Below are 25,938 nucleotides of genomic sequence, written 5' to 3' on the forward strand. Positions count from 1 at the left end.
TCCAGACTAGTTCCATTATATTGAAAGTTAGAAATTAATGAATTATGGAAGATCAATCTAATTGTGTATAGAGAATTGTCAAAATTTGAAATTATTGGCAATAATTAAACACTATCAACTTCACTGCACAATTATTTGAATCCAAGAATGGGTAATATCATGAGCATTTTAACTAAATAAATAAAATAATAGAAATAAAACGCATCACATAAATAGATTGGTCATGTCCTGAAATATATAGTTGAAATAAAAGAATGTAGGGTAGCTAAAGAAATAGATTTAGTGTGATGGCATTGACATAGTGAGTTCTAAATTGAGAGGGCAAGATTGAGATGAAGTTGAGGTGCTAAGTTGATTTGGTTGTGCTACCTCTATCATCTTTATGTTTGTCCATGCAAATCCACTCTCAACATCTTCATCTTCTTCCTCTTCTTCACTCTCTCTCTCATTCTTGCTTTCTATGCTATCTTTTATACCCTGCACCATCAAATAAACAAACATATTTACATTTATATGCACATCTATTATCTAACTCTTTCTTCCCCTTTTTCTATATGTACAAATGTCTCTACCTGCAGGTGTTGATGGTAAATTAAATTTTCATCGATTTGGGGTTTTCTCCTTCTCCCTTGAATTCCACAATTTGGAGCTTCGGATAATTGTCTGCAAAATTGTAAATTTATTAATATTAACAATACTTTCTCCTAATATTTAAAAAAATCGCATGAGTTAAATAGATTTAACAACGCGATCAACAATGCATAAGCAACAAAACTAAAAAATTGTACTATAAAAACCAGTGTATAAATTTATGCTCATCAATGCAAGAACTTGAACAATTATTTTTTACTTGTAAAAATTTATACTATATTTTTTGTGTGAGAAAATAAGAAAACAAAAACAATTTAAATTACGTTACAACTTATAACTAATTCAAACGTTACATATTAGTCGAAGATTGAAACTTTCTTGAATTTCTTACTTTATTCCAATTAGGATAAAAAAATCAATAATATAAGGCGAGAATTACTTACCTTTGAGAAGAGAATAAAGTTATAAATTCGGATTCTTTTAGTTGGTAGTTTTTAATAGCTATAAAATTGTTTGAACCCATGGATTCCTTCATGCTCCTGTGCATCTGAAAAAAATAATTTGGAAAACTATTAATTAAATAGTTAATTAAATTAAGAAATACTACTAGTAGTATATAGTATAATGCATTGCTTCTCAGTAATATTTTCAGCATATAGTGAACGGTGAGTTAGGTAAATGTCCAATGCAACAAATTAAAGACAAATAATTGTTCGAACTTATACAATGAGACTTTATTTTAATCATTTAAAGCAACTACATAAGACAACACACTTTTTTGTTACATGAACTAAACCTAACCTAGCTACAGCTATATAGTCATAAAAAATGTAAAATTAGATTATTTTATTCAAACTTTGGTAGCTACATCGTTAATATTCGTTAAATGTACATTGTAGCTATTTTTATTATTATAATAAAATTAATTGGTTCAAAATGCATTATATTTTCATCACAATTTCATGCATGATATGTATGGTTCATGATATATGTTATATATGCATGATATGTGCATGCATCAAGGTTGATTGATGCATTTTAGTCGATATTTATTATTATTGTTAGATTTAACAAATACGACATGCATCTAAATTTATATTGCAATGAAATATTACTGTAATATACTACTAATATTTACTAATAATTCATACATATTCCTAATGCAGAAGTTTAGAGGCATTTAATATGAATTTAAGATTTCTAACAAACAAAACCACTCCAATTTTTAGGGATTAAAACAACTTTAGTAGTATTACCTTAGTATTATGCTTTTCTTGTACATTGTTGGTTTTTCCCATACTGTGTTTTATCTGATCACAGAAACGAAACATTCGAGATCGATCTATGATTTGTATTATAAGTATTTTTCTTTATAATTAAGGTATTTTTATGTATAACACTGCAATAAGCCAAGAATGTGTTATATATTTAAAAATCTAGATATAGTTGGAGAAATTAAATGACAACCCCATAGTTAAAATGTCATGGTTCGAATTTCACTAATATCTTTTAGGTCGGTTGATATATAATTCAAATCCTCTAGTATGGAGTAGTTGGTTTTGAACCATAAACAAAAAACAAAATAATTCAAATTGAAATAAACAATTTTAACATATACCTGAAGATGGCTCTTAACATGAGAAATCTTGAGCCCTTTCACAGCCATCATCTGCATAATTCTCTTTGGAGTTGCTTCTGCAAACTCAAAAATATCATCTAAAAAGAAATTGATGAAAATCTTCAAACCCTAAATTAAAAGGTTGCACTTTCTTCCACATAGATTATTGATCAATTCTAAGACAAACCCTAAATAATTGATAACTATTATTACTTCTGCAATAGATTCTTAAAAATGTAAAAATGAATAATTTCGACTTACGATATCTCCCTCCAAGATTTTCGACAGCTTCCACAAAGCGGTCATGGAGCTCAGGTGACCACCTTAGCCGCGGGGCTGATGATTTCCTATACTTTCTAACCCTAGAGCTGTCTGAATTTTTCATTTTTCTTAATGCTCGAATTGAAGAAGAATGTTTCTGCGGGCCTTTTTGTGCTGAAAATATGATATATGTTTGTCTAAATGCAGTGGATAATTCAATATTTATATATATAAATATTAATGTGGTAAGGAAGAAAAGATGGTCGGAGACTATGGACTTTTGTTGCTAAGGTTTGTAGACTTTTGGGGAACTAATAAATTCTTATTCTTTTGCATGACTTTTATCATTTTGTATCAATTAGTATGTGTTACATGAGGTTTATTGTGAAATCAAATGTACTAGATTTTTGTTTTTCATGAGATTGGAACTTAGCAAGCAATACATCCATTGTAAATAATTAAGGGTTAGATATATATGTATATATGTACGTATCGAATTTTCATTTTGATTCATGTATATGTATAAAGTTTTAATACGAATAGTAGTCTATTTGATGACAATTGAAGTGGCAAAATTTTCTAGGTAGCAGCAGTATATGAAATTTAATATTACGTCTAACAGAAGGTAAAGACCAAAGAATTTTACTCATTCTAAGACTTTCTATTTTGGCATCTATTTTTTTCATTATTTTGATTAGTTAAAATTATTCCAACAATCATTGTCTTGAAGATGATATATAACATACACACACAAATTTATTGTCAAGTTATGTCGTGGATCACAGTTCATAGTATATAATAGTTAAATCTAAAAATATTACTCGTAAAATTGATCTATAATTATCAACTTTTTTTTAAAATTTTGTCTCAATTACTATTAATTTCCATATGATGCACATGCGAAAATCCAAGTAGACACAGCCGCCCAAGTAATCATTGAATTAATTAATGCAAAACTTCGAAATTGACAACGTTATTTGACTTTTTTACTTAGAATTTCGTGGCACTGAAAAAGGATTGGTTTAGTTCTATTACAATAAACTAAAAACACACTAAATACTTATGAAATACTCCCTATAACTTTCAAAATATCCGTTCCATGTGTCATTTTATATATATGTAACTTCACACTAGTTAGATCTATATAATAATATTTTATATATTATTAACATATAAATATTAAAATATAGTGGTAATATGTTGAATTGACACATTTTTTAATGGGAGGCGAGATTCTTTACCTAGGCTGCTTACTTTGTTCGTAGAATTTGGTATATATACGAATCATAGTATGAATCTTAAATCCATACCAACATATTAAATTTAGTTTGATAATTTTAGTATGAATCTACTCAATTCATATATGTATACCAGACTTGGTTTGATCATACCAAGATTATGACATGAAATCAACTAATTTATAATTATATTAATTATCAAAAACTAATCTGATAATTGCTACTATATAAATTCAGCAATTCATACTTAGGTATGTTAAAAAAATTCAAAAGGTTGAGAGAGTGATAATTTGAAGAGAGATAAATTAATGTGAATAGTGTGAATCATATTTTCATTCAATCATCCAAATTATCAACCACTCTGAACTTATTTTGTTTGTGATAATTTGTTGCTATAATAATGAATCTAATTAGCATACAATAATAGAATAAAAAGGTATGTTTGTATTTGGGTGCAGTCATGTCAATGAAAGACGGTGCCTAATATTGGACCCATTCTATCCAAATTATTCAACCCTACATATTGCTTTCTTGAAATTCAATTAAAGTTGGATGATAATATAATTAAAAAGTTTAAATTCTTTGGTTTTGCAACACTAACTGACGTGGTCCTTTTCACTCCTTTGGTATATATTGCTCACTAATATTGACCTTAAAATTATATTCTTTACGTATCTTTCTCATGCACGTAACAGCTGTACATAGCTGCAATTCGAATTTTTTTTGTTGAATTTTATATTTCACATTATTACTAAATATATCATGTGTTGTTCAATTCAACTTAATTTACTAAATTCTAAAAACTCACCAATTCATGTATTTCCTTACAATATAAAGTACTGAATTACTAGTGAAATGTTGAATTTTATGTTTCACATTATTACCAAATATATGAGTTGTTCAATTCAATTTAATTAACTCAATTCTAAAAACTCACCAATTCATGTATTTCCTTACAATATAAAATACTGAACTACTTAGGTCCACTAGTGCTAGCCACCTTAGCACACGTAATTTCAAATATATAATTACTTTAAATAGACGAATTTTTATATAAATTGTGCTACATACATGAAAGTTCTATCTTCAAAGATAAAGAATTTTTGTTCATGATTTTTCATATTTTGTTAGGTACAGTGTACTTGATGCATTTCCTACCGTTCACACATTATATCCACGGTTTACATGTGTGATTATATGTGATTTGGTGAAATTAATTGAGATCATATTCATTCAATATTAGATTTTCACAAATACATTATTCCTCGTGATTAGTTAGTGTGTGTAATTTTGTATCACACATATCGCAAATTAATTATTTCAAATAGGATATAGAGTACTCAAGAAAAAAGTGATTGGCATAATACAAATGTTAAATTATTAGTTAATGGAAGACTAGTATACTAAAGTAATTGAAATGAAAATTTATTCAAGCTAAATATTAAAGAAAAATATAGACGCATGTGAAAGAAGGTAATGGAGAAAATACCAAATTTACTTGATACCAGATCTATAGTACCGAATAAGTACCAAAAATATCAAATTTTTGGCATATTATGTTTTTCGGTATGGTATGATATCTTACCGAAAGCATTTCGTGTGGTAATATACGCTATATCATATACCACGATATACCAAATTTTGGTACATACATACTGTAATTTAGGGTACACGTGTATATAATGATATCAATTTACTCCCCCCGTTTCCTAAAAATAGGAACTTTAGGCCATTAGCAATGGAAGGGCCCTCCCGGAGGGCCCTTCTTTTTTTATTATTTCCACATCATCAATTTTTGAGAGGGCCTATCTCCCCACAATGGAAGGGCCCTTCCATAGGGCCTTCCCATTTCCACTTCATTTCCACATCATCATTTATTTTGTTTTAATTTTTTAGCACTTATATATTTAATATATTATTAACTTAATTAAACTAAAATGTAAAAATATTATAGTACCTGAAATAAATTTTAATTTATCTCAAATATGTGACAACTTATTAATTAACTAAATGAAAACCTAAATTAGCCCATCCCAAATATAGTCCATTCATTTAATAAAATTATTGGCCCATTCATTTATAGTCTATCTATTTAACAAATTTATTGGCCCACTAATTTATAGTTTAAATAATAAATTAGGGTTTTCCTCTCACAACCGCCGCTTTCTTCTTCTTCTCCCTCCCTCCTTCTTCTTCTTCCTCTATGTTTCTTCCCCTCTCTCATTCTGTTGCAGGAAAAAAAAACAAAAAAAAAAAAAAAGAAGAAGAAGAAGATGAGGGCCGATCGTCGGCCCTCTCACCACAATGGAGGGCCGATCGACGCCCCATTTGGATCGGCCAAGGCCGATACATCGGCCCTTTTGGAGAGAGAAGGTGGAGCCGCCGGACGGCCCTTCCACCGCAATGGTGGGGCGATGAGGGCCGATGGGGAAGGTCCCTCCATCGGCCCTCCATTGCTAATGCTCTTAGAAACAACACGGATTTTAATGCAAAATTGGTAAAGTAAGAGAGAAGAAAAGAAAAAAAAAAAAAAGGTAAAGTAAGAGAGAAGAATAGAGAAAGTAGTGCAATTATTGTTAGTAGATTGTGGATTCCATTTCCTAAAATGGAGAGTTTCTATTTTTAGGAAACAGACTAAAAAGAAAAAAAAAATATTTTTAAAAAATGGAGGAAGTATACCGTAAAATGGTATATACCGTGGACAGTGAATATATTTGTATATATTACATAAACATATTTATAATATAATAGTAGGCGTATTATATAACGGTATAACGGATTGCGATATATCTTATCGAAGTTCAGTATGCCGTAACATACTGATATACCAAAATACAGTAATGTATTGGTACTGAAATTGCTCATACCGAATTTCGATATACCGATAATTTCGGTAATGTGAAGATATGATTTTTATTTATACGGAATTTTTGATAAGGTATAAAGTATGATAGTTTCGATAAGTATACCGTGTTGACTCATCTCTAGGTACTTAGTATATAATTTTGTGTTTGCTGATTATATTTAAACTTGAGTGAATTGCAAATTTAACCTCGTGATATTTCTACTATCATTTTTGCTATTCCCAATATTTTTATTGGCATCATCAATCTTTGGATAATGATTATGTAAATATCGTGAAACGATTTTTCTACTATTTTAGGATATTTTTTTTTCTTCTTTTTTCTTATATGTTCTTATTTTTTTGTCTTCTTTATTCTCAATATGTAATACTAATTGCTAGTACTTAAAAAGAAATAGACCTCAAAATCAACTTTAGTGACGATCTTTTATACTCCATAAATAAAAAATTATATCTTAGACTTTATACAAATATAATTAAGAAATATTAGAATTTTGGATATATATTCTTGTTTGATTAATACGAGGTCTCTTTTCCCATTCTTTCTTCTTCTTGAATAAAAATATTACACTTGTTACATCTTTTGACTTAAACTCATAAAATAACCAAAATATCTTAAGTTAATAGAATGACAAATTGACAATGAAACTGATTAGTGCATAGAAAATTTTAGGCAATAATATATAGATCTCCTTAATATAATTTCTAATAATCATTTACTACTAGTATTTTCTAATTTTTAGTTTAAAATGTGAAATGTGAGATTTTTAGTTTATATAATTTATTTATTTCTAATTTTATAAATCTCACTCCAGTATTTTCTTACATAAATGTTTATTCAAGTAAAGAAAATTGTCACTAAAATTGAATTTGAAAACTTTTCATTTTTTGAAATACTATTAATAAGAAAGAGAAAATTGATGAAAATCATACACAGAAAATATTCATTGAATGAGTTAGATATCGTGTCAGGAATTGAGAGAGGAGCTCATTGTGTAAAATGGGAAAGTTGAGGGGAGGTAAATATAAATGATCTACTTTCTTCATTTGAATTCATTTCCCTCTTTATTTGAATTTCAAATCGCAACAGCTCTCTCTATCTCTCTCATTAAGATTCTTCTCCACACAACGATTTCGAAATCAATTGAAGCTGAAGAGATTCATCATTATACCAGTAAATAGTATGGCGTGGTTTTCTGGAGTCAAGAGGAGGGAAGGCGGTGAAAGAGTGGGTGTATTAGGGTTCCTGAGGCTAGTGGTAGCTGCAACTATGGGATGTTTTTTCGGTTGTCTTCGAGTGAAAGAACCACACTCTCGTCACAAAACCACTCCTGTATGAATTAGATTTTCAATTATTGTTTGTATTTTCAATAATATGGATCGAATTTTGTGTGAATGATTCGATTGCATTTTCGATTACAGGAGAAGGAACGTTTGGTGCATCGTGATAGGAACGCACTATCACCTCTATTTCTTACTGATGGTAGTATTTTTTTCCTGTTCCTGTGCGTTTAGTAATTAGTTTTTTTTTTTTTTTTTTAGAATTTCTTGATTGATTCTTCCTATTGATTGTTAAATAGGTTTACAAGAATCAGAAGATGATTTGAATCGAAAGAAAGTGGAAGGTTGGGGTCCAATATCCGAAGAAATTGATATGAAGGAGCTCAAGGACGAGGTTAGTGTGTGTTTAGATTATTGAAAAATGTAATTTCTCGATTGGGCATTTTCATCTGTGAGAACGTTGATATACATTTTTGTTTCATAATTGAATTTATCATGATGAGGAAGCATGGATATAATGAGTCTATAAAAATACATGTCAGATCGATGAATAAAATGATGATGAGATGACTTTTCTCTTGATGTGTGTGGATGATGATTCTTTGATTTTTGAATCTATAGTTTCATAGTATGGTATAGCAATACATGTATAAGATGATCATCTGTTAAACGGTACAGCTGAGTTAAGCTTGACATAGATGACATCTGTCTACATTTTATGTTACTTATTTTAATTCATTCAGATCAGAATTTCGTGCTTTTGAGTTGTTCTTTGTCTGATCTTATCTTACTAATGTTATGTGAAGTCAGAACCCAAACCGTGTTGCTATCATCCTTCATTTGTATGTGCATCTTATGCCCGCTTGAATATCTTTGAGCAACGGAATATGCGTGTCATTATGTGTTTTCGTTTAACATAAGATTTCCTGATTTGTGCCTAATTTGAGACCTCGTCATTTCATACATTAAAATGTTTGAGAATCTGAGATAATGGCATTACAGTTTGGTAATGAAATATGCGAAACGTTTCTCGTACAAATATGTGTAAGCATTATGTTGGTTATTTACCATCACAAGAAAAAGAATGAATGAAGTTATATGTGCACTAGTGGATACTTAATTCATCTCACAATGCCTTACATATTTTAACAGTGTATTTAAATATTTATTCTGCAGGCCAAGTTCCTGAAAGCATGTGGAACTTTGCTTGAGACTCCTGTTGAAATTCGAAAAGTCTCTCGTAAATGGGTGGATACAGACGCTCACAAAGAAGAATCCAGTCCTTTGATGACCTGTGTATCCAGTGAGCAACTGAAACTCAAGGATCCACTTGATGAATCTTTTACGTCTGCTAAAACTTGTGGGAAATGGGTAACTGGTGAAGGTTTTTTGGTAGGCACTCCGAGCAGGTATATCTCATGCATATTTATCTGAGTATATTAATCAGCTTCAGTTCTCAACAATAATGTTGAGTTATACAATGAGTTGGCATGTTTTCAGCAGATTAGTAGATATCAACATGATTGCATGAATTTCATGATTCATATAATTTAATTGATTGAAAGATTTTTGAGCATGTCTGTTTCTTTTCAAGGTTCTTTAAGTAGCTAGCTTGTTTTCGCTTTCATGGGTCCTAAATGCATATCTCATGTTATATCTTGTATTTTTGTATTTTGAAAGTGGTAGAAAATTCTTAGCCAACTCCCTGTCTTGAATTCTCTGTCAGTGTCTTGACTGCCAGAGATAATACCAGAAGAGACTCTACCAGCTCCACTCAGAGCAGTGACAATCACGGTGCCATAACTCCAGACAACGTGACTGTTGAAGCTCATTGCTCTGCAGTTTCACCTGAAGCCTTTGCTTCTACAGTACGGCGCACAAATAAGTCTGTGCACTTTGAGTGCCACTCTGCTAGATCATCTAAAAATTCTGTTAAGCACATAAAGCAATCTGGATCATCTGGTGATTCTAATGTATCAATGGCATCACCATATCCAACCCCACTGCACTTGACTGATGAGATGCAAACACCCGGCACTGTATTCCCTTCATACACGGACAATATTGCTGGTGGGACGACTAAGATCCGATCTCAATACGTGTATTCTGTCTTGAATCCAATTCAGTATCAATCCCAGTGGAATGAGTTGAACGAAGAGAACTCAGATCCCAACCACCAGAGAGAATCACCAAAGCCTAATGATGAAGCAACCTTGATATCAACCCCGATGTCAGTCGCCTTGAAGGATGCTCCTTCGCTTAAAAGTGTCAAGATGGAGGAACTGAGCTTGTCTGAGTGGATTAAATCGAAACCAGCCAATCAAGATGGAAGCAACGGACATGCTGGTGAAAATGTTCATAACTGGAGAAGTCCGGGAGATCGACCTATTCTTGGGATGGTGGCAGCTCATTGGAATGATGAAGAAGCCACTCATGACTCTCCTAAATGGTGGGGTGTAAATGGCATTCCCAATACAACTACCAAGTACAAAGAGGTAATTTTCTCTAACCTTTTTAGTCTTGTTTGAATATATATCCACATTGTGATTGTGACTTGTGAATTCCATTCTCTTTGCAGGATCAGAAGGTTAGCTGGCATGCTACACCATTCGAAGAGAGGCTTGAAAAGGCATTATCCGAAGACAGCTTTATTTCTCAGAGGTGTATTATATTGCGAATGGCTTATTTGTTGGAAATCTACTTATTCAAACCTTAGTATGCCTAACAAAGTTCCCTGTTTTGTAGGAAACAAATCAGTGGTGGCCCTCCAGTCGAATTCGATGAATGTGAAGAATCTGATACTGCTTCATCAGAACCTCAATCTTCTTCATGACTTCATCCCATCTCAGTTCTGTTGTTACAGTCTAACTGAAAGGCCATTTCTAAAGTATGCAAGTTCACACAGTTGATGCATCATTGTTCATGAGAGTTTGAGTGTTGTTCCATCAATGTACATAATAATGAGCCTTTTTTTACTGTAATGCTTTCCTTTCTGTAACAATCTCTATGATTCTACAGAAACAATCTTTATGATTCTGCATTTTTTCTGTAATGCTTCCCTTTCTTCCTTTGTAACTGAAGAAAATTTTTATAAAAATGGAAATGTTCATTTTCCTTTTTGAATGAAATTATATATTTTGTAAATGGATGCACCTTGATAGGAACTTAATTGGGATTGTATTTATGAAAATTAAATTCAATGAACATAGTAATTGAATGAAATTTATTACTCCACTAGCTGGGAAGTTAAACTATAGGTAAAATACAAAAAAATTATTGCTTTAAACAATTTTGTAACAATGCGTGTATGTGTCAAAATATAAATATCAAACCTTCCCATATATAAAAAAAAAATGAAATAGTAGAGTAAAATCCAAAAACATTATCCGGCTCATTTTAGCAGCGGAACTTAGAATGCGCACCCGGCTGAGTCTAGCTTAACCGTTGTGCTTTCCACGTTCAGATTTTGACTCGCGCCAGTCTCTCTTTCTCTCTCTCAGAAACACACACACATAGCTGATCCGCAATCTCCTCCCTATAGATACAGATTCTGCATCAAGAGCTCTGCTTCATCTTCAATGGTGGAGCTCATTTTTTTCTGCATACTTGTTGGTCGATATGTCTCAATCGAATTTCAAAACCTAAATCGAGAAATTGGTAACAAAAGGGGAAAATGCTGCGGCGTTCTTCGTTTAGGGGCGGGAATTCGCGCCCTGAAAATCACGGCCAAAATTTCCTAGCTATGACAGCAAGCCTCTGTTTCAGCGTCTTCGTTACCGGCGTCGTGATTTTCACTACAATCGCCGCGACCTACAATTCCGAGGAGCCGTTTCTCCGGCCTGTCTCAGAGATCTCGGATTTCCTCTCATCTGAATCAAATTCGGCTGATCGGACGGCGTTGATCGACACCAGAGACGTGGAATCCGTGGTGGAAGAGGCAGGGTTCACGGAATTCTCTGATAGCGGCAGCTGCCGCGTTGATGAGCCGATCAATTGCCGCGATCTCGAGGTTTTTCATCTGTTGATGACAGCAGCGATTGACAAGTTCAAGGACGTGCATTTCAACCGGTTTGGGAAGCCGGTGGAAGGGGAGAATGGGAGCTCCTGCCACATGGCGTGGAGGTTTAGGCCGAAAGAGGGAAAAGCGATTGGGTTTAATAAGGATTATCGTAGTTTTAGGGTTTTGAGGTTTGATAACTGCACACTGAGCGTGGTTGGAATTGGGGGTTATCATTCCGGTGGCAATGCGAGGAAGAGGAAAGGGAAGGGGAAAATCGAAAAGGTTCGATCAACAGAAGTTGGGTTTGGGATGAAGGAAGAATCATTCCGGCGGGGGAAGTATTTGGTTTATGTAGGTGGTGGTGAGAGGTGCAAGAGCATGTGGCATTATATGTGGAGCTTTGTTTGTATGTTAGGCGAGGCGGAGTTCTTGAACCGGACTCTGGTTTTTGACACGAGCATATGCTTGTCGAAGATGCACTCGTTATCTGGGGTGGATGAGGAGGGGAAGGATTTCAGATTCTACTTTGATATGGAGCATTTGAAGGAAGCATCCTCTGTGGTTGATCAAGCTGAGTTCTGGCCGAATTGGGAGAAGTGGGGCGGATTGAAGCTCCGTTTAGTGGAGGATTTTAGGGTTACACCAATGAGGCTAGCTGAGGCGAAGGAGGGTTTGATCATGAGGAAGTTTGGGGCAGTTGAGCCGGATAACTTCTGGTACCGGGTATGTGAAGGTGAGGCGGATGGTGTGATGAAACGGCCATGGCATAAGGTTTCTAAGGCGAGGCCGTTGCTAGATATGGCCTCTGTGATTGCATCAAGAATGGGGTGGGATTATGACAGTGTTCGCGTTGAGAGAAGGGGGAAGGTCAAGAACAAAAAGATATGGCCTAATCTTGATCATGACACTCATCCAGAAGCTGTGATGGCTGCTTTGAGAGGGAGAGGGGTGGAGGATGGGAGGAAGGTCTACGTTGCTACGGATGAGGGAGAGGCGGTGTTCGTTGATCCGATGAAGGAGAGGTACGAGGTTCACTTGCTTGAGGAACACAGAGATCTGTGGGGTGGGGATAGCGATTGGTACTATGAAACGACGAGGATGAACAACGGGAGCAAGGTGGAGTTTGATGGATACATGAGGCAGATGGTTGATGGAGAAGTGTTCTTGAGAGGGAAGAAGAAGATTGAGACGTTTAATGATCTGACTAGAGATTGTAGGGATGGTGTCAACACATGCTAGTTTGTTTAAAGATGAAATTGCTATGTTAATGTTTGTAGTCACAGATACACAAAGTTTTAACTTGATGGAAAAAATCAGTATCATTTTGGTGCATTTTGTCAATTAATTAGTGATTAAAATTAATTAAACAATAACCATTAAATAACCAGAGTGTTATGTATTTCAAAGTGTGCCATTGCTCAGGCTCATTGATGCATGTCTACTTCAAGGCCTTTAAAAATACAAATTGGTGTTGTAACAAATCACATTAGTTTATGGGAGAAGGAAATATGAAGACGCTTCATATTTTTAATGTAAAATTGACACTTTATAATTTACTATACTTCTATTTTTTTCAGATCATTTCGATGTATTGAATATATTTAAATTTAAAAGTGATATTTGTCCTAAATAAGTTGACGTGTGTCATACCAATTTGAAGGGCAGGAATGCTTCGTCAAGGATTTAATTTGTTTTACATGATTAGCTTGCAAGTACAATTCTTGGAAAATGATTTTTTGATAAAATGTCTTTTATGTCATAATATTCTTATTTATTACTCCCTCCGTCCCACATAATTTTACATAGTTTGACTTGGCACAGATTTTAAGAAATGTAATAGAAAGTGAGTTGAAAAAGTTATTAGGATGTGGGTCCTACTTGTAAAGTATTGGTTTTATAATAAAATGTGAGTAGGAATGAGTTAGTGGAATATGGAGTCCACTACCAAAAATGGTAAAAATGAAATGGATAAAATTATATGGAACGGACTAAAATGGAATATTGGGTAAAATTATGTGGGACGGAGGGAGTATAATTGTATTTTATGTTTTAAATATGCATATGATATTCTATTTTGAATTAAGTTAAACTACACTATAAAAAAATAGATATAATTGAATAGGGGAGCACTAGGGTGCACCCTTATTTAGAGTGCTAACGTACATCCAATCACGTGCTGCCATGTGACACAAAAAATGCAATATTGTATATACAAAAATGCAATATACATTTGTAAAGTTGTTCATGTATTTTCGCATATTGCATTTTTGTTATAGGCATATTGCATTTTATATTGTTAAGTTTTGCATTTTATCATAAATTGTCTACAATGCAAAATAAACTATATATAAATGCAATATGTCTACATACAAAATGCGAATTATACAGTCAATATCTAAAATACAAAACTCAGCGATAAAAAATGCAATCCACCTATAACTAAAATGCAATCTGCCAAAATTTATCTAATACTTCTACAAATGCATATTGCATTTTTTTGTTTACAATATTGCATTTTTTGTGTCATGTGGCAGCACGTAATTGGATGTACGTTAGCACTTTAAAATTAGTTAGCATATTTACTTTAAAATTAGTTAGCATATTTGCACTCGCCTGATTGAATATTCTTATTTAAAGAATTAAATTGCCAAAATCAAATATATATTGACTCTCTCTTCTGATTTTTTTTCTTTTTTTTTGATTTTCCATATTTGTTCGAGATAATGAGAATTAAAGATTCAATAATATAGATTTCAAAAAGTTAATTACAACATTAAACAAGTTTTGACTAGATAGTAGATTCTAAGATAATTGCAATTTATTGTGATTAGATTCTAAGATAATCACAATTTATTTTCTGATTCTATAATCAAAAATTGTTTTGATTAGATTATAAGATGGTCCAAGCAAGATGTTAGTAAACAATCAAAATAAAATATAATACTATAAAATAGTCTACATTATATATCTAAATCAGATCCTTATAGAAATTATAATGCTCAACAACAACGACTTTGAGAGTTTTTTTTTTTCACAACTCAATTACTAAGAATTACTGTATTTTAACTAATCACTATAAGAGAGACAATTTATTGTTCGTTAACAGATAAATGCACCAAAATCAACACTTGAATTTCATCATTGAAAACATTCACAAACTCATGAACTAGTAAGAAGCAAATGGCAGCTAACACTGAAACTTTCTCTCCTAACAACAGACTAATTCAAAGATGGCAAAACCAGATTGAAGTTGTGCTGAGCTTCCTCAGATTCAACCTAGCATGTGTTCAAACCATCCTTGCAATCTCTAGTCAGATCATAGAACGTCTCCACCTTCGTCTTCCCCCTCGAAAACACATCGAAGTTCACAAGCTCTCTCATGTAACCATCAAACTCCACACCAACGATGTCATCGTTGAGCTTCCTCACTTCGTAGTCCCAGTCACTCCCTTCATCCCACAGATCTCTGTAATCCTCAAGAAATCGAACCTCATACCTCTGATTCAACGCATCAAACAATCCTGCCTCTTCCTCATCCGAAGCAACGTAGACCCTCCTCCCATCCTCCACACCTCTGCCTCTCAAAGCAGCCAACACAGCCAGTGGAGAAGTGTCATTATCAAGATTAGGCCACATTTCCTTGTTCTTAACCTTCTCCCCTCTCTCAACATGAATACTGTCATAATCCCACTCCATTCTCGAGGCAATAGCCGAGGCCACATCCCACAAAGCCCGCGAATTCCTAAACTTATGCCACGGCCGCTGGATCACCCTATCTGCCTCCCCTGCACACACTTTCCACCAATAGTCACCTCCCTTAAACTTCCTTATGATCAAGCTCTCATTCGCCTCAGCCAGCTTTAACGGTGTAACACGAGAGCCCTCCACAACATGGACCTCCAATCCGTTTCTTTTGCCCCACTCTGACCAGAACACACCTTGATCAATCACAGAGGATGCATCCTTCAAATTCTCCAAATCAAAGTAGTATCTGAAATCTCTCACCATCTCCCCTTCAGCCACGCTAGGCCAATCGAAACGAATGTTATCCACCACCAGAGTCCGGTTCAAGAACTCCGCCTCGCCTAGGGCACACAAGAAACTCCAAGAAAAGTGCAATGTGCTCTTGTACTTCACACCATCATCTCCATACACCAAATACTTGCCATCACTAAACGGTTCCTCGAATTCCAAATCACCATTCACAGTCTCCCCAATCTCAATCGCCTTCTCGAATTTCCCCTTCCTCGCATTGCCACCGGAATGAAAACCCCCAATTCCAGCCACGCGCAGTTTACAATCCTCAGATCTCAAAACCCTAAAACTCCGATAATCCTTGTAAAATCCAACCAAATTCAAATTCGCCTCCTTGTGCTTAAACCGCCACGCCATGTGGCATGAGCTCCCGTTATCCCCTTCCACCGGCTTCCCGAACTGGTAGAAATCGACGTCCCTGAGGTTTTCAAAGGCCGCGCTCATCAACAATTCGAAAACGTCGTCGTCGCGGCAATCGATCGGATCATCCACGCGGCAATTACCTGCCTCAATCGGCGTCTGATCGGTCGAATTGAGCTCCGGCGCGAGGAAATCAGTGTGCTCTGTGGTGGAGTACAAATCGGAATCGAAGGTGGTGGTGAGAATTATGACAACGGTGAGCCATAGAGTGAAAAGGAGGCCGGCGATCATGGCTAACGCATTTCGGCCGAGATTTCTAGGGCTCCGAACCCAAGGATTGGGCATCATTTTGTTGCGTTGCAGTTAGGTCTTTTTCTTGAGCTCAGTTTGAGTGAATACATGTGAGAAGAAGAAGGAGACCTATACGTACATAGAATCTGTATGTATATATATGAATGTGAGAGAGTTAAATGAGTCTTGTTTGGCGCCGAGTGCAAATCAAGAGACGGTTAGCTGATTTAAAGTAGTTAACTATCTTTTTTAATTTAATTAATGACTCTGTTTTACTTTTTTGCTTCATTTTGAAACTCCTCTTTGGATTATCTTAGAATCTAGTCACAATAAATTGTGATTATCTGAAAATCTGATCAACACTTGTTTTTATTATAATTACTTTTTAAAAATCTATGTAATTGGTTTTTGAATTCTCATTATCTCGAACACATGGAAAATTACAAAATTCAGTAAAAAGAAAAAATAAAATAAAAAGGGAAGTTAATATATATATTTGATTTCTATAATTTGATTTTTTTTAAAAAAAATAAGGATATTCAATTAGGGTAGCACTAGGGTGCATCCTTAATTAGAATGCTAATGTACATCCAATCACATGCTGCCACGTGACACGAAAAATGCAATACACATTTGTCAAGTGTACATGCATTTCCGTAGATTGTATTTTATTTATAGGCAAATTGCATTTTATATTTAAGTTTTGCATTTTCTCATAAATTGTCTACAATGCAAAATAAACTATATATAAATGCAATCTGTATGTATATAAAAGAAATAAATTATATGCTACATACCACTCTCGTTTGAACGTACGTTTAATATTGTTCGTTTTATATAGTATCAAAATCTTATTAAAATTTTTAATTTCACAAGAACCATAAAGACATTAATTATTTTCTGTCCTAGAAATATATTACGTGAAAACAAATTATGACAGATTGAAAATATCTAACTTATTATATGGTTTTACACTTATATTTATAATTAAATTTAATTAACTATCAACGTAATAACTGAAGTGTACAATTTTTAATTACCAAAATATTAATGATAAGATGATCAGTATAAGATTTTCTTATTTTTTTAGAATTTTAATTACTTTCTTATATAGAACACTAGTAGCAAAAACCTTCCGTAAAAATCTTAATATATTATATTCCTCCGTCCCTAAATAAGCGAATCACATTCATTTTTTGGGATGATCCACTATAAGTGGGTCATTTCTTTTTTTAGCAAAAAAATTATCCCACTTACTTTGTTCTCCATCTACTTTATTATAACTTTACTTCTCTGCTTTTCTTTCTCTCATATTTTATTACTCTCTCTCTACTTTAACTATTTAAATATCAATTCCTTAAATCTCATGTCTAAAATAAGTGTCTCGCTTATCTTTGGACGAAGGGAGTAGTACCTTTAACATATACTAGTAAAATATTATACTCTCTACATCTTTGGGATAAATAGAATTTTGGGGATGATAAATTTTAATACTAGGAAATTAATATTAAAACAATGATTATAGAAATGCTAAGTGGAATATGTATATTCTGTTAATTCAAATGCTTTGTCAAATGATTATACTACTTGTACTTATTTTTGGATTGGTCTATTCAGTTTCGATCAAATTCAAAATTAAATAAAGGAAGCAATTGAATGAAAGTTATGTAATCAGTTAGTAAGTCAAATTATTTACTCAATCCAGCAAAAATAATCTCATTTTCGTCTAATTTATTTGAAATTTTCTTATTCAGTTTTGATCAAATCAAATTGAATGAAAGTTATGTGATCAGCTGGTAAGTCATTTTAACAGTAGTTAATAATCTATCCTGTAATTAAAAGTAATCTCTTTTTTATTTTGGTCCACAATAAATTTAGTCTTACTAATATTTTTTTCGCCATTTTTTTTCATTTTTCTCTCATAATTTACTTACCTTTTTTTTTATAAATTGTGTAATAAAATTCGTTGTAACTATTTTTTTATTCGCTCTTTAATTTCAATTTTCATTAGTTAGTTAAAATACGCAGCCGGCTCATTCTAGCACCAACAATATAGTTAACCGTTGATTTGGACTGGCGCCATTTTCTGTACAGAGCTGATCCCTATAAAACCAGACGAGCTTTGCTTCATCTTCATCGGTGGATTGGAAGCTTCATGTTTTGTTCATACCATTAATTAACACAATGTTGCGCCGTCCTTGGTTTAGGACCGCGAATTTGCGCTTTCACAATTTACGCCACAAATGTAAAGCATTATCCATGGCCGCAACCCTCCGTTTCAGTGTCTTCGTAGCTCTGGTGGTGATTCTCAGCATAATCGCCGCCACCTACAATTCCGACGACATCCTTTTCCCTCCTACCTCCAAATTGACAAATTTCCCCTCATCCAATCAGACGGCGCTAGCCGGAATTGGGGGTTGTGGCGTGGATGAGGCGATCGACTGCGGCGATCCCGAGGTTTTCCAATTGCTGATGAGTGCGGCATTTGAGAGGCTGAAGGATGTGGATTTCTATCGGTTTGGGAAGCCGGTGGAAGGGGAAAATTGCAGTTGTTGCCACATGGCGTGGCGGTTTAGGCGCAGGGAGGGCGGATTTGATGAGGATAGTCGGAATTTTAGGGTTTTGAGGTTTGGTGACGGCACATTGGGCGTGGTTGGGATTGGGGATTTTCATTCTGGTGGCAATGTGAAGAAGGGGATGGTGGAGAGGGTTGAAATCGGAGGGATTGTGAATGGTGATCGGCTGATCGAGGAGCCGTTTAGTCGAGGAAAGTATTTGATGTATGCAGGGGGTGGTGATAGGTGCCATGACATGGGATACTATTCGTGGAAGTTCGTGTGTGCGTTAGGCGAGGCGGAGTTCTTGAACCGGACTCTGGTTGTGGATATGAACGTGTGTTTGTCGAAGATCTACACTTCGTCTGGCACGGACGAGGATAAGGATTTCAGGTTCTACTTTGATTTCGAGAGGCTGAAGGTTTTATCTTCGGTGGTTGGTGAGGCTGAGTTCTGGCTAGACTGGAATGAGTGGAGCGAGAGAGATGGATTGAAGGTCCGTGTTGTGGAGGGTTCTAAGGCTACACCGGGGAAGCTGGCTGAATGGAATGAGAGTCTGATTGTGAGGAGGTTCGGAGAGGCTGATGATTTCTGGTGGCGAGTGTGTAGAGGGGAGTCGGGTGGTGTGATCCAACAGCCGTGGTATAAGCTTATGCCGTCTAGGCAGCTGTGGAGCGTGGCTTCTGCTATTACATCGAGAATGGCTTGGGATTATGACGGTGTTCGTGTTGAGAGAAGGGGGAAGGCGAAGACGAAGGAGGCGTGGCCTAATCTTGATAATGATACTTCTCCAGAAGCTGTGATGGCAGCTTTGAGAGGAAGGGGTGTGGAAGATGGGAGGAGGGTTTATGTTGCTTTAGACGAGAGGAACGCATCGTTCTTCGATGTGTTGAAGGAGAGGTATGAGGTTCAGTCTCTTGATGATCATAGAGATCTGTGGGATGGTGACAGTGATTGGTACTATGATATGAGAAAGATGAACAATGGCAGCGCCCTCGAGTTTGATGGTTACATGAAGGAATGCGTTGACTATGGCGTGTTCAAGATGGGGAAGACGCAGATTGAGACGTTCAATGATCTGACTAAAGACTGCAGGTATGGTGTGAATAGATGCTAGTTTGATGCATGAAACAAGCAGAAAGAAAGAGTGAAAGAAGGTGGATCAATTACTCTTTATGGTTTACGGTGACATTTTTTGTAAGTTGTAAAATTAGTAAGCATTATTCCCTAATAATAGCTAGTGAGAGAGGCTTTGTGGTGTAAAGATTTCATCATAGTTAACACCATTGAAAACAAAAAACTCAAACTAAGTTGCAGCTTGATGATGCTGCTGGAACAAGAAGAGATGACTCCAAACAAACACCCGTTTACACTATATACAACACGAATACTAGCTAAGCTGACCCGTCACTTCAAGAGGACGCAAACCGTGGCAGCTAAAGACACATAACCTGTTTACACTAAGCTGTACAACCGTAGATTTCCTCACATGGGACAAGTATCTTCTTCCTCCTCGACTTCCTGAGGCATCATGCAATTACGACACAAGGGGCACGTGGTGTTCCAGTAGTTCAGCCACTTCTCCAAACACACGTTGTGGAAAACGTGGCTGCAGGTGAGGTGGTTAACCTCTGCATTTGGTTCGAACTCAGAGAGGCAGATGGAGCACTCCTGCCCCGGGTTGTTGTCGTGCATAGAGAGTGAGTCGAACCTCATTGCAGGCATCTGGCTTCTGAACTCCTCCATGTATGATTCTGAGAGACCTTTACGACATTCACCAGAGTCCGATGTGTCTGTAGAGAGCTCCTCCCATGAAGCAATCCTAATGCCAACAATGTGCAGTAAGGAGCGAACGAGCTCCTTCAAGATCGATATGGATATCACCGTGTTTGCCAGAATCACACACAGGACTCCAGCATCAGCCGGAGTTGGATACGACGAAATAGCCATTTTGTGGGATCAAACCTAATGTAAACCAAAGAAACATTTCATACATCAGAAACATTCCACTTCAAATAGCACTAAAGCAAGAACACAACACCATTCTTGGACCTCTCTTTCATGATTATATCAACTAATATAAACCATACATGGATCAAATCTTAGTTATGCATAAAGATTATCCAATTAATGAGGCTTGGTTCAACAAATGAAATTAAGTGGTAATTTAAACAAATAAAACAAAGGCAAAGTAAATCAAACAGTCGAATAAATGGACAAAAAGAATGGATCTTTATCTAGTGAAACTTCTTCAAACAATATGGAATCCGATGCGATAGAAAGTGAAATAGAACATATGCAAAGCAGATTTGCTCAGAATATCGAAATCCCAAACAAATATAACAAGTAAAGACTTCATTTTCAAGAACCCTAAAAGTAACATCTCAAAATTGAAGCAACGAGATGATGATTCTCCTGATTTCAAACATTGATTAGAAGCACAAAAACTGAAATTTTGTAAAGGGACTCTCAAGATTGCATCACAGATGATAAACAAATTAAATTAGATCTAGAAATCAAAACCCACCAAAGAAAAGAACCCTTTCTTTCGAGAGAAAGCTGCTATAGATTAGAGGCAGATTGAAGGGGAGGAGATTATATAGAATCTTTCCTTTTTAAATACACAAATTATCTGCTGACCTCAAGAAAATTTGGGTATTATTTTAGTGGATGAGGTCTCTGCAATAATAATTAGCTGCTTTTGATCAATTGAATCACTTTTAACTAACTCATTAGTTCTTTCTCTCTTACGTTCAATGAAAATAAATTACTTTTACTCTAAATAAATAATAGTAGTAAATAAATACAACTAAATCTAATGAAAATAAGAAATTGCAAAATAAAAAAGGAATAAAACATAAGAATATTTGGTCACTATAATAATTAGTAAATTGGTTATTTCAACGAATAGAATTTGTTATTACTTACTTTGCTGTTTCAAACATCAGCACCGACACATTTTTAATCAGAAAAAAGTTCAATCAATACCCACCCATGGTGTAAATATCATGTCTTTAAAATGTTAGTTGAACCTCTAAATTTAGTAGCCCTAACTAACCCATGAATTGCTACTTATTGAATGTTTTTTTGTCCCTTTTATCATCATATTCATCAGTCTACTTCATTTTTCCATTTTCGCATTCTCTATTTCAAATTTGCATTAAAACTAGTATCATCCATTAGTAGTGGGCGAAAAGAGTATTTTTTAGACAAGGAGAAAAATACGAAGCCGTCTTTGTAGAAAGTAAAACCACTAAATTTGTCGCTTTCGAAGTAGCACGTGAAGTGCATGTGGGAAATGCACGGGGGCTGATTGACTGACCATCAAATCTAACCATGGGACACAAGATAAGATCTCATCGGCCAAGATATCAACAAACACATTAAATACAGTTTGATGCAATAAATCTGCTAAGACAGTGTGAATGGGAGACTTATGCTCTATACATGTTCCCCACACCAATCAAACAAGACTAAATCACCCACACCAATCAAACAAGACTAAATCAGAGTGTATATATATGTAACTAACATAATAGTATTAACAAATTTAGTAAAGCTGCGGCTGCCTCCGCCAATGGGAATATCTTTTCCGATGATGGTCGGAGTTATCTCTCAACGTGGCTTGGTAAACCTCGTTTCTGAATTCTGATACGACGGTTCCTCTCCATCAGGCTTTATTTGCAAGATCATTTGTCACTGCAAAGGGCGGATTCGTGCATATTCTTTTTGATGATTTCGTGCAGTAACTTAGTTGATCTCGCAGGAGGTTTATTATACTCAGCAGCTTCTGCTTTTGCACAACGGGTCGTAATCATAGGCATCACCGGCCTTGATGAAGCGCCCCTTCACGCGCCTCCTTACATCGGCTCTGGCCTTGCGGGTTTCATACCTTACTTTCTTCTCGAATCTAACAAATCATATGAAATTTAAAGAGGAACGAAAAGGATAATAAGACCAAATCACACCAGACTGTTACGAAGAAAAGGAAGAACTGATCCTTACTTTCGTGTCTTCTTCTTCTCCTTGTAACGCATGACAGCATCGCTCCTGCTGGAAGAGGGGGGTATCGCGCTTTCAGGACCCGGAAGGCCCCATGGTGGATCTCCCAAGTTTAACAATGGCGATGCACCACAGTCTTGATAGTCAACACCACTGCTGTCTCCGGTGAGGCGGGAGAATGAGAGACCCGAGTGTGCTTGCCTCATGAAACATATGTTAGGTTCTGTCTTACAGCTAACAACCGAATCTGCAGATGCGGCATTGCTGCATGCTGGTTGCATCTTAATTCCTCCAACAGACGATCCCTAGTAAGTATCAAAATCGAAACTATGCCCTTTAAACTCCACTAAAATTGTCAATGAAATTGCAGAGTCCATTACATACCACAAGAAGAACAATATAGAAGCCAAAGAAATTGCAGATTTTATGCAGTGTTGTTCCGTGCGTTAAGTGGAGAGAGAATAAAGTACGAGACATAATGAAGTAAATAGAGTGGTGTTTCCGTTTATAGAAATGTGTCACTTTGAATGAGACATCCAGAAAAATGTACAAACAAGAGTTTTACCTCAGCGGGGTATGCAGCCTGACAATCAGAAAAGGACATGTCATGTGGCCCAAACAATCCATCGATGTCTTCATTGTCAAAAAGTCGGTCAGGATTGTCCAGGGCAGCACCAAAAAGTTCATCATAGTTCTCAATACCTAAGTCAATTTCATCCACATTGAAGTTATCATAGAACTCAGTATCCTTGCATTCAGCAATCCCTACTTCACGAGGTACATACACCTGCACAAGAAAGGACAAGACTAGTCGATGTTAATGAAATGGAGTAAAATAAATGGAAAAAGAATAGAACCAGGAGATTGTTGAAATGTAATAGACTAATAGTGTCATCTCCAATTCTAGTTTCGACCTGAATAAGTTCAAGTGTTATCTAGGTTGAACTAAGTTCGAGCAGAGATCCTTTGCCACACTAGTTCTACGGTTGGGGACCTCAACTGCATTTCAGTTTTATTTTGAATGCTCCGAGTTGCCTGTGATTAACAATTCTTAGTAAGATATTGCATTGTCTCTATATTTTTTCTTCTCCAGGTAAGGTAAGTGCTATCTTCTATATGCGTTTTCATCTTCTTGAAAAGTAATTAAGTAATGAACTCAATATGGAGCTATCGCTTCAAGACAATTAAAAGAACGAGACAAAAGGCTATGACAGGGGTCGTCTCCTGCAGATTAGCTGTAGGAATTATCGTACACTGCAGATTAAACGTAGGAATAAACTTCAGTCATTTTGTAAGAGTCCTTATCCTTAGTTTGTTAGTTATATCTTCTTTTGTTAAGAGTCCTATATCACTTCCAATTACAATGAAAATTGATGAAAAGTCTGAGACTGATAAAGGAATTTGATGGAGTAGAATAGCTACCTTGCGCATGGGCGAGTGAGTAGATCCAGCCAACAGGCCTGCATTCTGCATCGACGCTGACAACTCCATCCAATCTGCCTCTTTATCAATGTCCACATTACTAAGGTTGCTGGCTTCCGAAGGCAAGGTAACAACACCTTTGCTACTATTATTATCTTGGCAATCCCTTAGCTTGATATCAGTAATGCTCATTGAATCCATCCCCTGTTTGCAGGCGGAACCCTCAGCTGAAGGATCGTCTAAGAGAAACGACCAAATATGAGATAGCTCTGCGGACGAGGGGCATCCAGAGTAACAATTAACGCTCTGCTTTTTATGTGCACTACTCGTGCCCGAGCTGGAATGCCCCGTCCAATCGCAGTTGTGGCAAAGAGATACCCTCTCCTCCATACATCTAACCGAAGCTGGCTGAGAATTGCATCTTTCACAAACAAGTGTTCTCGAGTGTCGTTTCGATAGGGCATTCGCAGAGTGGACGTTGCGGTCACAGGACAGACATAAACTAGCTGCATCGGACCGACAATACACAATCGATCTTTGCTCGCCACAGAAATCACAAAGATATCCCATACTCAGACAAAATCAACCTCCGCAAAATCGGGCTTTACAAACACACTTTATTCTCTGCAACAAAAGACAGCCGGAAACAAACAAAATCAAGTATCAGCAACAACATTGAATCAATCAGTCGATGTTGATTTGGATCTGAACACAAATTGCTATATGAAAAAGAAAACAAATGAGAAACAAGCAATACCAATTCGAAAACAAGATGGAAAAACTTCTTCTACGACACGAAAATTCAAAAGCCCCAATTTTTTACTGAGACGTATCACCTGCAATACGTCACCACAAAACTTGGAGAGGAAAAAACTCCGCAACTCTCCAATCTGCTGGGAAACAAGTTTCAGAACAAAACCCCCAAATTTTTCTTAAAAAATTATTCACTGCAATTCAACAAAATAGTTTCCTAAATTCAACCAAATTGGAACTGGAAAAGATGAGTAGGAGCTGAAATCAGAGAGATTAGGCTAATTGCTCCAAATAGAAACAAAAAAGGGTATTTTGCAGGAAATCTTACCTAACTCGGCGATTAAGGAAGACAGCAGCAGATTACTATATGTAGAAAAATAAGAAGAAAGTGGCAGATCTCAGTTGAGCTGGAGTGGTCAGCTAGTTAAAACCCTAACTAACAAAAAAAAGGATGGAGCTTTTGGAAATGGAATATTCTCTCTGTGAGTGTGAGCTGAAGATGAGATTGGTGAGCAGCTGAAATTTTTTTGCGTTCTGACAAAAGTTGCCATTTTTTGGTAAGTAGTGATAAAAAATTAATAAAGTGTAGCAGAGAGAGAACATGTAGATGGGTCCGAGGTGGAGAGTGGGACCCAACCTGCACACTCATAAATTCTGTCAATAACATA

At 35.6% G+C, this 25,938-nt stretch overlaps 6 protein-coding genes and 1 pseudogene across 12 annotated transcripts; 3 read left to right on the forward strand and 4 right to left on the reverse strand.

The window, feature by feature from the left end:
- Positions 1 to 186: 186 nt before the first annotated feature.
- Positions 187 to 2,649, reverse strand: LOC125210748 (uncharacterized). Its single transcript, XM_048110331.2, has 5 exons — positions 2,471 to 2,649; positions 2,210 to 2,286; positions 1,035 to 1,138; positions 573 to 663; positions 187 to 477 (listed from the first exon to the last, which is right to left on the reverse strand). The coding sequence occupies exons 1-5, from the start codon at positions 2,592 to 2,594 to the stop codon at positions 280 to 282; spliced, it is 594 nt and encodes a 197-aa protein (XP_047966288.1). The 5' UTR covers positions 2,595 to 2,649; the 3' UTR covers positions 187 to 279.
- Positions 2,650 to 7,638: 4,989 nt separating this feature from the next.
- LOC125212911 (protein JASON-like) lies at positions 7,639 to 10,967 on the forward strand. The gene is made up of 7 exons (XM_048113205.2): positions 7,639 to 7,904; positions 7,994 to 8,054; positions 8,152 to 8,246; positions 9,029 to 9,261; positions 9,579 to 10,347; positions 10,431 to 10,513; positions 10,598 to 10,967. The coding sequence occupies exons 1-7, from the start codon at positions 7,755 to 7,757 to the stop codon at positions 10,683 to 10,685; spliced, it is 1,479 nt and encodes a 492-aa protein (XP_047969162.1). The 5' UTR covers positions 7,639 to 7,754; the 3' UTR covers positions 10,686 to 10,967.
- Positions 10,968 to 11,237: 270 nt separating this feature from the next.
- On the forward strand, positions 11,238 to 13,174 carry LOC125212523 (uncharacterized). The gene has a single exon (XM_048112720.2). It carries the CDS (start codon positions 11,526 to 11,528, stop codon positions 13,089 to 13,091), a length of 1,566 nt encoding a protein of 521 aa, XP_047968677.1. The 5' UTR covers positions 11,238 to 11,525; the 3' UTR covers positions 13,092 to 13,174.
- A 1,789-nt stretch (positions 13,175 to 14,963) lies between these two features.
- LOC125209478 (uncharacterized) lies at positions 14,964 to 16,722 on the reverse strand. The gene has a single exon (XM_048109078.2). The coding sequence runs from the start codon at positions 16,593 to 16,595 to the stop codon at positions 15,129 to 15,131; it is 1,467 nt and encodes a 488-aa protein (XP_047965035.1). The 5' UTR covers positions 16,596 to 16,722; the 3' UTR covers positions 14,964 to 15,128.
- Positions 16,723 to 18,599: 1,877 nt separating this feature from the next.
- On the forward strand, positions 18,600 to 20,357 carry LOC125209479 (uncharacterized). Its single transcript, XM_048109079.2, has one exon. It carries the CDS (start codon positions 18,723 to 18,725, stop codon positions 20,208 to 20,210), a length of 1,488 nt encoding a protein of 495 aa, XP_047965036.2. The 5' UTR covers positions 18,600 to 18,722; the 3' UTR covers positions 20,211 to 20,357.
- A 22-nt stretch (positions 20,358 to 20,379) lies between these two features.
- LOC125210950 (putative E3 ubiquitin-protein ligase XERICO pseudogene) lies at positions 20,380 to 21,779 on the reverse strand (annotated as a pseudogene). 2 transcript variants are annotated; one of them, XR_016137403.1, is made up of 2 exons: positions 21,621 to 21,779; positions 20,380 to 21,058 (listed from the first exon to the last, which is right to left on the reverse strand). The product of XR_016137403.1 is annotated as a putative E3 ubiquitin-protein ligase XERICO pseudogene, transcript variant X1 (transcript). The 2 variants fall into 2 exon arrangements; XR_016137404.1 differs by lacking the exon at positions 21,621 to 21,779 and adding an exon at positions 21,146 to 21,608.
- A 663-nt stretch (positions 21,780 to 22,442) lies between these two features.
- On the reverse strand, positions 22,443 to 25,821 carry LOC125208949 (zinc finger protein CONSTANS-LIKE 10-like). Of its 5 annotated transcripts, none has more exons than XM_048108489.2 (6): positions 25,599 to 25,821; positions 25,354 to 25,407; positions 24,518 to 25,141; positions 23,661 to 23,882; positions 23,099 to 23,400; positions 22,443 to 23,003 (listed from the first exon to the last, which is right to left on the reverse strand). In XM_048108489.2, the coding sequence occupies exons 3-6, from the start codon at positions 25,085 to 25,087 to the stop codon at positions 22,874 to 22,876; spliced, it is 1,224 nt and encodes a 407-aa protein (XP_047964446.2). In that variant the 5' UTR covers positions 25,088 to 25,141; positions 25,354 to 25,407; positions 25,599 to 25,821; the 3' UTR covers positions 22,443 to 22,873. The 5 variants fall into 5 exon arrangements, with proteins under 5 accessions (XP_047964446.2, XP_047964444.2, XP_047964445.2 ...); XM_048108487.2 differs by having other exon boundaries at positions 25,275 to 25,407; XM_048108488.2 differs by having other exon boundaries at positions 25,354 to 25,464.
- Between the last annotated feature and the right edge of the window lie 117 nt (positions 25,822 to 25,938).

This window comes from Salvia hispanica, chromosome 3, assembly GCF_029641045.1.
Source record: "Salvia hispanica isolate PSC_SH4W2 chromosome 3, Shi_PSC_v1, whole genome shotgun sequence".
NCBI lineage: Eukaryota > Viridiplantae > Streptophyta > Magnoliopsida > Lamiales > Lamiaceae > Salvia > Salvia hispanica.